Below are 14684 nucleotides of genomic sequence, written 5' to 3' on the forward strand. Positions count from 1 at the left end.
TTTAGATTAGATTAGGGTCCAAATCACTATTAACTACGACTTTTACCCCAAACTCCTAATGACTGCTTATTAATAGTTAATAATGTAGTTGTTAAGTTTAGGTATTGGGTGGATTACGGGATTTAGAGTATGGTCATGCAGAATAAGGCATTAATATGTGCTTTATAAGTACTAATAAATACCCAAAATACTAGTAATATGCATGTTACAACTAGTCAATAGTGAGAATTGGACCCTAAACTGAAGAGTTACCAAAAAATAAAAAGTAATATATGATTTTTAAACAATAACTATTGGCACCTAGAATCTGCTCTTTATGAATGCACACTGTGTTCCTCAGGCTGAGGAGTTTCACTCCACCGTTCATATTTTACTGGAGTGGCTCGCAGAAGCGGAGCAGAGTCTTCGGTTTCACGGTGCGCTGCCTGACGATGAAGAAGCCCTCCGCGCGCTCATCGAACAGCACAAGGCAAGGTTCCCACAACCGGACAAACAATTCACATGAGCCAATCTAATCAGGGTGATGTTTACCTTTCAAGAACCTCAATGACAGTAGGATATCAGCATTTACTGGCAACAGAATACACAAAAAATGCACTTTTATCTGTTCTGCATTACAGCATTGAGTTTCAATGCAAGCGTTTGCCAGAGGGATCAGAATCTTTCCAAGACAGAACGTGTGTCTGTGTTTTCCACAACTTTGACATTCTTATTTTATTAGCTCTAATAATGTGAAGCCAGGTTCATTTTCGACAGTCTCTCTCCATGTCCAACTGAGTAACAAAAGCCATACATGGCTTCAAATCTTTATTAACTTCTGCTTGCCAGGAAAGAGTTCAACCCCTATTTCCTTGTAGCGTGATCTCATATTCACAATCGAAAATAGTTCCCCGAGACATTATTCACATCCACAGTTCGAGGAAGCAAACATCCTGGGGGGTGATGGGGTTTAAAACCATCAGTTACTAACGAACAGTGCTTGATGGTTGAACTGAGAACTACGCCCAACATTCGTCCTGAGGAATTATTCATGTCCTCATATTGTGAAGCAATAGTGGTGGTGAAGGGCTTCTCTTTGTGTAACCAATGACCACTTACTAATGGAATAACTTTTGATACATGCAGGACTTTATGCAGAATCTGGAGGAGAAGAGACTGGGCCTGAATAAAGCCACCAGTATGGGAGAGGCTATCCTGTCCATCTGCCACCCAGACTCCATCACCACCATCAAACACTGGAACACCATCATTAAAGCGCGGTTTGAGGAGGTCGGTCTATTTCCACTAGTTTCAGATACATTTGATGAGAACACATTCATCCACATGAGCATTTACACTATGAAAGCAATCCGGTCGAAAGCGCTTTCCACTACCTCTGGAAGAGGTTGAAAGTGGATAAGCTCAAAACATTTTAGACCCTGTTTACACCTGTATTTACACCTGTCGTCCACTTGTGATCCGGTCCACCAAAGCGCATCTTAACTCTTTATGGTATGGCGTTGCCATATGGCAACAATTTATTTCTACTAATTTCCTTCTTATTCAGAAAAAATACAATATATTGCTTTATGGGAATAAGGTAGCCAATAATGTGCTGTTTTTAAGTCACATGACATTTGAATGTCCCTCCAAAACTATCTTTCCCACTGTCACCCTCACACGAAGACACCTGTTGAAGTGCTCCAGAAATTGCTCTATTAACCTCATTTCTAAACTAGGGCTGGACCCGAATATTCGAATATTCGTTCGGTGGGTTGGTATTCGATTTGAAAATTTGACATTCGAATATTCGTTTTTTATTTTTTATTTTTTTTGGTACACCTGGGATCCCTCGCGAAACGGTTCTCATTCGCGCTTGAATAAGGCCGGCGACACACTGGCTGCGTGGCGTGAGCGTCTCAGCTGCGTGGCGTGTCCGTTTTTCGGCTCCCATGTTAACAGGTTGGAGTTTGCACAATGCCTGCGTGAGACACGCGTCTCAGGCGCGGCTCGAGCCACGCAAAACGTGTGCATGCTAGAAATAGAACCGACCCCAGTGTTCCAGCAACGGGAGTGTTCTCTCGATAGAGCGCAGAACAGTGGAGTTTGTATGGACTGCATGCCTGAGCTTGTGTTTTGAGTTAAGCTGCGTTGCTTTGACATTGTGGAAAATAGAATAATAGAAACAAAATGTATTAGCCTTTTTACCCGTTATTATCAATCTAAATTAATCTCGTTTTTAATTTAAATTAATTTCGTTTTTTCTTTATTTAAATTTAGTTTTTCTTTATTTAATTTCGTTTTTTCCTTTATTTAAATTTCGTTTTTCTTTATTTAAATTTCGTTTTTCTTTATTTAAATTTCGTTTTTTTCTTTATTTTAAATTTCGTTTTAAATACAAAATTAAATTCTTTATTTAAATTTCGTTTTTCTTTATTTAAATTTCGTTTTTCTTTATTTAAATCTACTGTGTCAGTAATTTGTTAGTCAGAAAAATATTAGACTACCTTAAAAGTATTGCTTAATTTAACAGACCTGTGTGTGCGTTTTATATCACTAGTGCAGTGTCCGTTATTGGAGCGTGAGGTGCGCCGCTTCCCGCTCGCGCTGTTCTGTAGTTTATTAAAAGTTTATTAATTCTGAATGTGTCGCGTCTTGCATGTCCATCTATATTGCACCAAATGCGACACTGCACTCCCAGTGAAGTCGATTGGATAAACGGTTCTCGAAATAATCAAAATGCAAACGGACATACAGACACATAGAGAATACTGCCTTTATTAGAGAGAAGAATATGTTCAGCACCCTCTCTCCGAAGCTTCGAATATTCGATGTTCATTACTACCGAAGCTTCGAAGCTCAAAAAATGGTATCTCTTCTCAAAGTAAATTTGATATTTTTCTATATTTCAGAAATTGAATACAGCAATATTTTACGGAAAGAGCAATAGGAAGGGTGCAGAGTTAGCTCTTCTATGTGATGAGAGTGAGGATGAGTTAGCCTAATGTTTGGGAATGATAGGGATCTACTTATTTTTGGTTTGCATAAGTTCCAAGTATATAAATCTAGCAATTTCTAAAAGAAATGTGCAATTAAATAGAAAAGAAAAATCATAATTTTATAGAAAAACTACTTTTTTGACCATTTTCCATTGTGGTACAGCATTGCCCTAAGTACCCCCCGCCACCCCCCCCCCCCCCCAATTTTTTTTTAAAGCTATTTCATGTAATTAAAACTTATTTGAAAAAGTATTTCATGGTTAGAACATAATGCATGCCATAGAGGGTTAATACCAGGTGTAAACAGGGCTTGACACTGTCTACAGTGTGCGTAGGCTTATCAGATCTCCGTGTCCATGTCAGGTGACGGCCTGGGCTCGACAGCACCAGCAGAGACTCTCCAGCGCTCTGGCCGACCTGCTGGCCACTCAAGAACTGCTGGAGAACCTCCTGAACTGGCTCCAATGGGCCGAGACCACACTCGGAGAGAAAGACAAGGAACCTCTTCCTCAGGAGTTAGAGCAAGTCAAGTCACTCATTGCTGAGCACCAGGTACCATCCAGAGCTCAGTATAACGTCATTACATAAAAAGTCAACGGTTTATTAGTGTGAATTGTAGAAACAAACTGTTTGTGTCTTTGCTGTGTACAAGACATTCATGGAAGAGATGACCAGAAAACAGCCGGATGTGGACAAAATCACCAAAACTCATAAGAGAAAACCCACAGCAGACCCTCCGGTTCAGTCTCAAATCCCAGTTCTACACAAAGGACGAACAGTCAGTGAGTACCAGCAGCAAAGCTGAGTCCAGTGTTTCGATTCAACTTGGCATCACATGGTCTTCTCAATACTCATTACTATGAGTGTGTATGCAGCTTAGCTGGCCTTCCCTGAACAATACTATTGTTTTAGGATGATTTGAGCAGGGTTTGATCTTTAGGTTGAGGGGTCAGCGTTGGGGTAAGGGTTGATGTTTGAAAATATAGTTGTGTTAAGAGTTTGGGAAAGGGTTTGTTAATACAAAGACCTATCCTGTGTCAAAATCACATTCTCTCTCAGGGTTGTTTGTTTAAGTCCTTTGTTTTTGGTCATCAGGAAAGAGATCTCCTACACAAACCATGTACGCCGCAGCATCACAGGCACAAATCGAGACGAAGAACCCCAGAGTGAACCTGCTGGTTAGTAAGTGGCAGCAGGTGTGGCTTCTGGCTCTGGACAGGAGAAGGAAGCTCAACGATGCTCTGGACAGACTAGAGGAGGTCAGTCGTACATGCACACCTGACCTCAGATCTGTGCCATATTAAATGTAGTCATCAGGGTCCCTGCGGGTCCTCAAAAAGTCTTAAATCTGACTTAAATTTGTGGACAGAAAACAGGAGTGGTGATGCGGCCTTGATGAATTATGACAATGTTTACATTAAGGTGTCTTTATCATGTCTGCAAACACATTGTGTACAGGGTTTACTAGGGTAACTGCTGTATTTCTGCTGTTCTAGTGTTATTAAGTGGATTAAAAAGAAACTAATGTGCAATTGTAAAAATCCAAACAATTATATATTGTATTTAAAAACCCTGCAGATTCCCTGAGTAACAGTTATGTGTCAATCTTCTGCTCTAAGCTGAAAGAGTTTGCCAACTTTGACTTTGACGTATGGAGGAAACGCTACATGCGCTGGATGAACCACAAGAAATCACGCGTCATGGATTTCTTCCGTCGTATTGATAAAGACCAGGATGGCAAAGTCACAAGGCAGGAATTCATCGATGGCATCCTGTCCTCAAGTAAGGGAAGACTTCAAACAGTGTCTTCTTCAAGTCTTTCAGGCTATACTCTCAATCTTCTCTCTGGTCCTGTAGAGTTTCCCACCAGTCGTCTGGAGATGAGCGCCGTGGCTGACATCTTTGATCGGGACGGCGATGGTTACATCGACTACTATGAGTTTGTGGCTGCATTACATCCCAACAAAGACGCTTACAAACCCTTAACCGATGCTGACAAAATTGAAGATGAGGTAAACATTACCAGCTTACTTTCTGGAAACTCCACCTAGTAACTGGAAGTGTTACAGATGACCTTTCATGAAGTCGTTTTCACTCTGATTTATGACTTCATGTGTTTAGGTGACTCGCCAAGTTGCAAAGTGCAAATGTCCTAAACGGTTCCAAGTAGAGCAGATTGGCGCCAACAAATATCGGGTAAGTGACAGGTTTTTCATGCTTTGGAGATGAGTCAAGAAAAAGCTTTATATTTATGAAACTCGATTCAGTATGCAACCCTAGGCCAATACAAACTTAGAAACCTGTTCATTGTGTCAGTCAAGTTAGATTTTCTAAATAAAATTCACAAGACCCCCAAAACCATCACTGGACTATGGTTGTGAAGATAAGTTGGTGAATGAAATATATTAATTGTTAATTAACTTAACTATCATTTTACAACAACGTGATCTAGTTTTCGTAAAACACTAGATGTCAAAACAGCAGTTACCTCAATGCTAGAAAAAAATCATGCTTCTATTGTAAATATAGTAATAGTAACAATATAGTAAAGCTCAGTCGTACATTGGCTGTATCCAAATGAAAAGGCCTATTCCTCGTATGAAAGCCGATATAAGGAATGTTTTGAGGACAAGATGGAAACATGAAGTCTGGAAAGTTGGCAGTGTTCCTCAGGCCCGCGTTAAACTAGTCCCCAAGACAAACCTCTTTGCCCCGACGCAGCTGATGCCAAAGAGAATGACTTCATGACATTTTTACGTGCCATTGCATTTCTCAGTCTCTCAAGTGTGAGGGTTTTCCCCCGGTCCACTTCTCTCCGACACTCCTAATAAACAGATCCCATACCGTTTGGTCACGGTCAGCCGTTCTATCACTGCCCATAATCTGAGGGAATAATAAAGGTGTTCATAAAAACATAGTTCTTCTGGCTGGCTAGAAGCCTGTAACTGTGCCACTCTCTGGGGACAAGCTGGATAGACCCTTTTTTGGATTTTTTTTTCTTCTTTTGATTTCAAAAGAATTCATTGTTGAGTGAACTGATATTTACTAATGTTTGTCTTTTCATTGTTTTTTCTCCACATCAGTTCTACCTTGGAAACCAGGTATACATGCATAGAGCTTTTTAAAGATTTGCTGTGCTGCCCTTTTTGTTTTATCTGATTCACTGTCAGTGTGTCTTTGAATCCCTAATATTTAAGGCTGTCTTAAACTCACAAGCGGATAAGCATATTTAAGCTAGATTTCAACCCTCTTCCCAAAAGCCAGCCATATAGTTTGAGACATGGCTGTGTGAAATCTCCACTGGGATTCAGGAAAGTAACCAGTGCAAGTGAAGCTATAAATAGAGTGTGAAAACATTTACTTCCCTGATAATAAATGACACCAAAAATGGTGTCTAGTTCAGAAATGTCCTTTGTGTTGTGAAATAGTGCATTGAGCAATTGTTAGACAGATTAATTTATGCAAGCAGAAAAGCAAGTTAAGCAAGCAGAAATGTTTGGGAATAGTTTCAAGTGTAATTTGAGTGTAAATCAAAAAACACAATGTCCTCGTTATACATCTTACATGTACTTACAGTACCATAGTAATAGTAGATTATGCATAATTGCAAGCAACTAACCCTTAAAAACAAACCCTAACCATGTAGTAAGTACATGTAGTTAATTGATACATCTCAGTGATTAAATGCATTATAACAGTAACACCTTAAAGGGTATAAGTAAACACCTTATAGTTCACCCAAAAATGAAAAAAAATTGTAATCAATTACTCACCCTCATGTCGTTCCAAACCCGTAAGACTTTAGTTTATCTTTGGAACACAAATGAAGATATTTTAATGAAATCGGAGAGATTTCTGATGAACTTTTTGAAGCATCAAAGTGGTAGTTGCATAGATTGCCAATGGAGGGACAGAAATCTCTCAGATTTCATTAAAATATCTTCATGTGTGTTTCGAAGATGAAGTCTTACGGCTTTGGAACGACATGAGGGTGAGTAATTGATGACAGAAGTTTCATTTTTGGGTGAACAACCCCTTTAAAATTAAAATGTATAACCTTTTTCAAAGCAAATAAAGCGATACGCCATGAGAGGTCCTTCGATAACAGTGATTTTTGCATTGCATGGATAAGACCAATAACAATATGTTAAATTACATTAATAATTGCAGCTGTTTATAGTTTACAGTGAACATGCTGTAGAAACGTGGCACATTGAAACAGAACATGTGGTCACAGGTGTGCGTTTATTAGCATATTCAGGCCTTATTGTCTAGGTTACTGTATAGGTAGGGCAGTCATTTTAAAATGATCCACCCCAGATAGTTTATAGTCAACTATCACCTACCGGTATCTGCTTTTGAGTTGAAATGCATTTCTCCCCGCAGCGCTGCATTCTGCTTTGTATTATTATTTGCAAGAGCTTTGCAACACAACACAGTTTGCTTGCCTTCTGCTACCTGCCAAATTCCCTTATTTTAGTTCTGCTTTACAGGAGCTTCACTCAACGCCAGTGAACTTGCTCTTTTTCTTTTAACCACATTTTGTGGCTTATGTTCAAACAAGCCAAAGCTTCAGGAAAAATGTTGAGCTGAAAGATGCATGGTTTTCCCTACATAAATCACATAAAATCATGAGCTACATGCTTTCTCAGGGCCGTGTTTTGGGAAGATACGTGACTCTTAGCTGGTGAAGGGCTTTATCGGGCAGGCCATGCAAACCCTCATGTTTTTCTTCCTTTGTATTGAGAACTTTATATCACATCAACTGAAACCATTCTTTTGACAGTTTGGTCTCGTTCACTGCTTACATGATCCCTTAATCGCCGATGAGACTATAACAAACAGGGACAATCAAAATCTAACCCCCCATCTACACGTTGCGGTTTTGGAAAGCTGTATCCTGGTAAATGGTCGTTCTTAAAGCCGTTTGTTGTGATTCTCTTGATTATTTCTCTTGATCATGCTTCAAAATTCATCTTCTCCTCCCCAATCACCAAATTCACCAATGGTATCGATTCATTCTGGGTATCACTTAAAGAATCGCGGGCTTCCAGACCAGAGAGATGCTCAGCTGGTCGCCATCATGTGTTGGTCATGTCGAGTCTCAGAGAGTCGATTTCAGCCATTACTCCATATTGTGTGTCGTTGGAGTCGAGCATCAGTGTAAACACGCATCCTCTATGAGAATGTTAGTTTGTAGTTCTAGACAGTGCAACTTCTGTATGTATTGTTGGTTTGTGAAAAAAGTTCTCATATTGGTATGGTTTCTTTCTTTTTTTTTCTTCAACAGAAAGCATGAGGCCATAATTTTCTGTGCTGTGAAATCTGTATGCCTTGGCCAAATCCAACTGGCAACAATCATTTGCAATCAAATGATTTGGCTTGATGTTTTCTTTAGCTCCTATCTCTGGCATGTAGGATTCAGTAGAGTTATACCTTAGTGTTCCCTACACTCCAGTGCCCTTATTTGTCTGAAAACAGATCCTCGGCCAGAGGTGTAGAGTGCACTTGTAGCACACCCTAGTGGACACACTGATCACTGTACTGTCTAACTTGTCTTAAATGTGCACTAAGTCACTTTTTATATCGTAGTATAAGATTCAGACAGAAAGAAATTGACAAAATGTCTGACAAACGTTTAACATGATCTTCACTCGCATGCAGTGTTGGGTGCAACTCGTTATTAAGTAATTAATTACTGTAATTTAATTACTTTTCTCTTGAAAATGTAAAGTAAGGGATTAATCTTAATTTTCTGTAATTTAATTACAGTTACTTCTGAATTAAATACTGTATAGACTATTGGACAAATAAAATATAAAACAATAGTGGATGTAACATCAAACTTTAACGTCTAATGTACAAATGTATGTTTTTAATGTAAATTTCTCCCTTTAAATACTTTGTTCAGTTGAAGAATAATTTATGCAATTTTATATTATTTATCTGAAAGAATTAAAAGAGCGTTTCATGTCTATCCTTGTATTGTTTAACTGGTCGAGGTTGATATGGGACAGTAATTAGTGTTGTAATGCAGTACTTTCTAGAGAGAGTAATTAGTACAGCAATCTAATTACACTTTTGAAGATGTAATTGGTAGCTAGTAATTAATTACTTTTTTAGAGTAACTTACCCAACATTGCTCATGTGAGATGAAGACTCAGTATAAGATCAGTAATACCCCCTTTATTTTAAAATAAACAATATATTATTATGATATAATAATATATATCTATAATATAACTATAATAGTGATTATTATGGAAATCTTGTACTTTTGCATCATGCTTCCTCCACACCCACAGGTGGCAGTATATGGTCTAGAACTACCGTAGTATCAGCCAGCAAAACAAAGACTGACTTTGTGCACCTTTAATGACATACAGTGAACCGCACCACCACACTCAATATTCTTTCAGGATCAGTCACATGATCAGCACAAAGCCACAAATGAAACCAGTTGGATTGACCATTCATTTCACATCTTCTGGAATGAAACCAATGTTGTGTCTCAATCAAAAAATGTTTTGTCTAAATCAAATGGCTCAGCAGGGCAACAAAGGAAACTAGGCGATAAACAGAACAGAAGTATAGTCTAACTGGACTGTGACAATGTTGAGATTTGACTCACTACTTCCACCACACATTTGATGGCTATCTTTCTTTGAAAGCGGCGTTACAGTGCTGAGGTTTCTGATGTTGCTCTGCTGTGTGTGTGTCACTGATAAACATGACCGTATCACAGAGGAATGACTGTGCTCTCTGTCCGTGTCCAGTTTGGAGATTCCCAGCAGCTCCGGCTGGTGCGGATCCTGCGCAGTACGGTGATGGTGCGGGTCGGTGGGGGTTGGATGGCCCTGGATGAGTTCCTGGTGAAAAATGACCCGTGCAGAGGTAACGTCCACCCAGTTTATGTTGCACTCAACTTCAGCCCATGGTGTTCAGGCGGGTGATTTAATTGCATTGACATCGTCAATAACTAAAATTCTTCAACTTATTTGTAAAGTGTTTTGCTCCAACAGTTCTGTTCCAAAACCTAGTAGAGTTTCCTATGTGTGTATGCAGCATTTTAACACATCATAGACGCATTCCCAATGTGAAGGCAGTTTCATTATCATTACTGCCAAGATTCCTTGTTTTAACCAAATTCAAAAGCAGTATCACATGTCCTTCGTGGAAAAGGCAATCCAATATAGCATTGCGACAAGCTACAGAAAAGTATAAGAGATAAAAATAGTTCAGTCTTATTCATAAATGGACTATTGGGTCCCTTGTGAGGTTTATTTCAGTCAAGACACGTGCCAGTGTAGACAGTAGGGCTGTGCAATTAATTGAATTTTGATTTCAATTTAAATTTTGGCTCCCAACGACCACCAAAATAGTACAATCGAGTAAAAACGATTATTTTTGCAAGAACACTCTTATTTTGTCTTGTTTTCTGAATGACACGCGCACTTCCGCCCCTCCCGAAGCCGTAAACTCTCTCAGCTTGAATGTTTAAACTGATAAGACTTAAAGAAGTGAAAATGATCAACTTTAGTTACGATGCAATACTGGTCCGATTGTGCAAGTGACAATTCCGTCATGTCCCGACTCCTAAACGCGAGAGTGTAGTTTCAACGTTTGCCTTGTCCAACCCATGTTGAGAGACGGAGAGAGAGAAGACGCGGCGCCGCTGAACACTCACGCCGTTTGTGAAATTGCATCTTTGCGAAAGTTTAAAAATGATAGATTTGATTTTATAATCTGTATGGATTAATTTAGGCTACTCATACAATCTACTTGCTAAAGTGAATCAATGTTTGTGTGGGAATTTCCCACATTATAAGTGGTAGACCTGCGGGGAAATTAAAATACTTGTTGAAGTATTATCTGTTATATTATTTATTTTAATAGTTCAAAAAGTACAATCAATGTTCAAATTTCAATTTTTTAAGAATTGTTGAAAGGTGTATTTTTAATAAATGCAACACGTTCCCAAAGTCATGTGAAATAATCGTGTTACATAATCGTGATTTCAATACTGACCAAAATATTTTTTTTCCATAATCGAGCAGCCCTAGTAGACAGTAGAAAGCATTGCAGCTCACTAGGTTTTGGAACAGAACCTACAGACAGGAACATAGTGTCGGCCCAGATCCTGGCCACATCTGGAGCATGTGGAGTCAAAGCGTACCAGATGTGTGCCGACACTATGTTGCTGTCTGGGTATGCATAGTAAATCCAGAGTTTAGTGTCCAATAATTAAAGAATTTTAATGTTTACAAAGAGAACATGCTGATGGATATTCTTATATAGGCTGTAATAATTTGTTGTGGCTGAATCTTTTCTTCCTGCATTCTGATTGGCTGTTTCTGAGATTCTTAAAGCTTGCCGGTTTCTTCCCATGAAGCTTTTCTTTCAGAATTTCCCTTTTCCTGCTGCTTTGTTAGTGAACCCTATTATCGTTTCTTCTAGTTCACCACCACGGGAGTAAAATGTTGCGCTCGGAATCAAATTCTTCAATTACTCAGTCTCCTATAGGTTGGCAACTCTCACACTTTCTCTCCTTGCTCAATCCCAGTGGTATGTGTGCATCCCTGTGTGTGTGTGTGTGTGTGTGTGTGTGCTGCAGTGATCCTTGAATGGATTTCTCATTAACATTAATCTCACGCTTCCCTTTCCATTGTGCTGCCTGGGACTGTTTAGCATGAGGTTTAGTCTTGCGTCATGTGTCCTCTCTCACTTTCTCTGCATGTGTTTCCTGTAGCTCTGTTTCAGTGCTGTGAAACTTGCTTGACAATCTCATCTATGCAAGATATGAATAACGCATCACATTGAAGTGAAAAATACACGATAAACTTGAAACTTAAAGTTTTTCTAAAATGCATTGTCTACTACTTAATCCTATTCTACGATACATGATATATTTATATGCAGCATCAATGTTTTTCATCATCTTTTTATCATTATTATTATTATGATTATTTTGCCAGTGATGTGAAATGCATGCAAATCATTCCCTACATCAAACCCTAGCGCAAAACTCTGAAGTGTGTTTTGCTCATTTGAGTGAGTGCTCATCAATCCCCGACCCGGTCAATGATTCCTTCATAAGACCTTCAACTAAGATCAGAACCTTTCAGAAATAAGTTCCTGAAACTTGAAACTAAAGTTCAGTTAAAGTTGATTTAGAGCTCTATGAACAACATATATGGCTCTCTGATTGTTGATTACAAATAATAATATTATTTTTGACTTGAATAATTTCAGACAAACCAAAATTTGTTCACAGTAATTATGGTAGGGTGATTAAATTGATATAGATAATTTTACAGGTCAAATTATATATTTTTTTACTAAATTGATAATACGACTAAATGTAATCGACGATACACTCTTAAAAATGAAGGTTCTTTATTGGCATCTACGGTTCTATGAGGAACCTTCAACATCAGTGGAATCTTTCCATTGCACAAATGTTTCTTTATAGTGGAAAAAGTTCTTCAGATTTTTTAAATGTTCTTAACACTAAGAAAAAATGGTTCTTTAAAGGAAAAAGGTTATTTGGGGAACCAACAAAGCTCTTCTATAGCATCGATGCCAAAACATCCTTTTGGAACCTTTCATTTTTAAGAGTGTACCACATATGTTGTACATAGACCTTAAGTTGGACTGAACCCCAAATGTTCAGTTCATTTCAAGTTAAGAGCTTGTTTCTTTAAACTCCTGCTGAAGGTTTTGGTGTGGTCATGCCTCTCTGCTCACTAACACTGTGTGTTCTTCCTCCAGCAAAGGGCAGAACCAACGTGGAGCTGCGCGAGAAGTTTATTCTCCCAGAAGGCACTACCCAGGTGATGGCCAGTTTCCGCTACAGAGGTCGAAGGTCACGGCCTTCCTCAAGAGGCCCCTCCCCTAACAGATCCAACTCAAGCCACAGCTGCCCCGCACAACCCAACCCATCCGGCGCCAACACACCCAAGGTATGCTCATCGTTGATAGGGTTGCAGAGAAATCCGTTACTGCTTCATGTTTTTGTCACATTTTCCTGTCGCCAATCATCAAGCTTGGTTCCGAAACCTAGTGAGCCGCCTTGCTGTCAAATCTTAGTGTTTGGTTTGGAACGCTCTACAATGATATAAAACAAACAAAACCAAAAACTCTCTGCATAACATATATAGCACACTGATCAGTCACAGTTGATTTCAAGTGAGTTTTGTCAAATACCAGGATGATTAACTCAAATTACTATGAACAGGAGAAAGCACAACATGCAATATTGCAGAATAAAGGCCCGTTCACACCATGGACGATAACCATAACCATAAATATATAGTCCTAAAAATCATTCTTAATATAAAAGAATAGCAGAGTACATCATAACGACACAGAGGAACGATATCGTTGGAATCACTTTCAGAATATTTTTTTCTAGCCAATCAGAAGCCATCCTGCTTTAATGAGCTCAAGCATTTAAAGCGGCAGACGACAAAACTGCAGCACGCTTAGAATAAACAGAATGATATCAAGTGTTGGTGTGGACGCTAATATAGTTATCTTTATAGTTATCAAGTGTGAGCGGGCCTCAAGTCCTGTCTACTAAATAAAAAAGCCGATCGCCAATTGCTAAAGTTTTTGAGATTTTGGTATTTCCCTACTGGAGTAAATAAGAGGTCTTGCATGGCTGAAATGCAGGTTATGCACATCATACTTCTCTATTCTGTAAAATTTCTTCCGGTTCCAGTCTTTTGTACACGCTACGTTAAGTATGGAGTGGTTTTACCCAAGACACCTTCAAAGAAGCTACCAAAGATGAGCATGAGCAATGTCCATCGCATATGCTGGTTGGTTGACATATAAACGTTCTTCATTTGGTCTTCTGTCGAGTGAACTGACTTTCCTTGAAAGGCCCTTTGGTTTGGTGTTAGTATTTTGCTAAGCTTTTAAGATAAAATACAGAAAGTCAGTTTAGACTATTTGTATCTATTTTTTTTCCAGAAGTGAATGAATTATGTGTATAATCGATATGTGTCTCACTTCATTGTTGATATCGAATATAGAATTTGGCCAAAAGACAGGCAGCATAAACATCTGTATCTATGACATCATAAGGTGCTGCCTACAAAGGGAGCTCACTAGGATTTGGAACAGAGCCATTGACTATCCCATCATCATTTGTTGAAATATAATTGTTTCCTGTATTGTCTTTCTTTTCTTTTTTTCTATTGCTACCCTTTGTATGTGGTTTATCCACGGTTGTTTCTCACAGACTCCCCAACATTTAACCCGAAATTATGATAAACCCTGGCTGACAAACAGCAAATCAGCTACTCCTCTTAAATCATCTGACTCCTTTGACAGCCAAGGGTCATCCAATGAGGTATAGTGCTAAAGAAATGAGTGGCAAACCCCCATCTAACCTCCGTCTCCTGCTCCTGACCTCTGTTTCTGCCCTGTTACTGATCTAATCACTTCCTGTGTGGATTTGTAAATTGAGTTCAGTCTCTATCTCCGGCTTTGTGATGATGCATGGAAGGGACTCTGCTGGTCCGCTACTAAGGCGGATGTGTTTGCTTAATTCTCATCTTTAAATCTGTCGCAGAGAGGATGGTGTGATTGTCTTAAATTAAATCAGCTTGATCTACAAAGACAAACTGGGCCTTTTCTAAACAACTTTCTTCTCTAACTGTTGCCACTAAAACTTGATGCTTGTGAGATCTTTTCTAC

The 14684-nt window shown here is 38.9% G+C and overlaps 1 protein-coding gene across 3 annotated transcripts in view; it reads left to right on the top strand.

Annotated features, from left to right (window-relative positions):
- The window catches only part of dst (dystonin), a 200758-nt gene that overhangs the window by 183614 nt on the left and 2460 nt on the right, over nucleotides 1-14684 (top strand). Inside the window, exons 85-98 of one of the 3 annotated variants that reach the window (XM_082153876.1) lie at nucleotides 341-469; nucleotides 1126-1269; nucleotides 3342-3530; nucleotides 3631-3760; nucleotides 4074-4237; nucleotides 4598-4760; nucleotides 4836-4990; nucleotides 5100-5174; nucleotides 6062-6079; nucleotides 7765-7881; nucleotides 9755-9872; nucleotides 11436-11543; nucleotides 12750-12940; nucleotides 14227-14337. In XM_082153876.1, coding sequence (XP_082010002.1) covers nucleotides 341-469; nucleotides 1126-1269; nucleotides 3342-3530; nucleotides 3631-3760; nucleotides 4074-4237; nucleotides 4598-4760; nucleotides 4836-4990; nucleotides 5100-5174; nucleotides 6062-6079; nucleotides 7765-7881; nucleotides 9755-9872; nucleotides 11436-11543; nucleotides 12750-12940; nucleotides 14227-14337 — 1812 coding nt within the window. The remainder of the gene's footprint in view (nucleotides 1-340; nucleotides 470-1125; nucleotides 1270-3341; nucleotides 3531-3630; nucleotides 3761-4073; nucleotides 4238-4597; nucleotides 4761-4835; nucleotides 4991-5099; nucleotides 5175-6061; nucleotides 6080-7764; nucleotides 7882-9754; nucleotides 9873-11435; nucleotides 11544-12749; nucleotides 12941-14226; nucleotides 14338-14684) is intronic. The other 2 variants (XM_082153877.1, XM_082153878.1) reach the window with 2 other exon arrangements.

The sequence above is a fragment of the Leuciscus leuciscus genome, assembly GCF_965113295.1.
Source record: "Leuciscus leuciscus genome assembly, chromosome: 22".
NCBI classification, from domain to species: domain Eukaryota; kingdom Metazoa; phylum Chordata; class Actinopteri; order Cypriniformes; family Leuciscidae; genus Leuciscus; species Leuciscus leuciscus.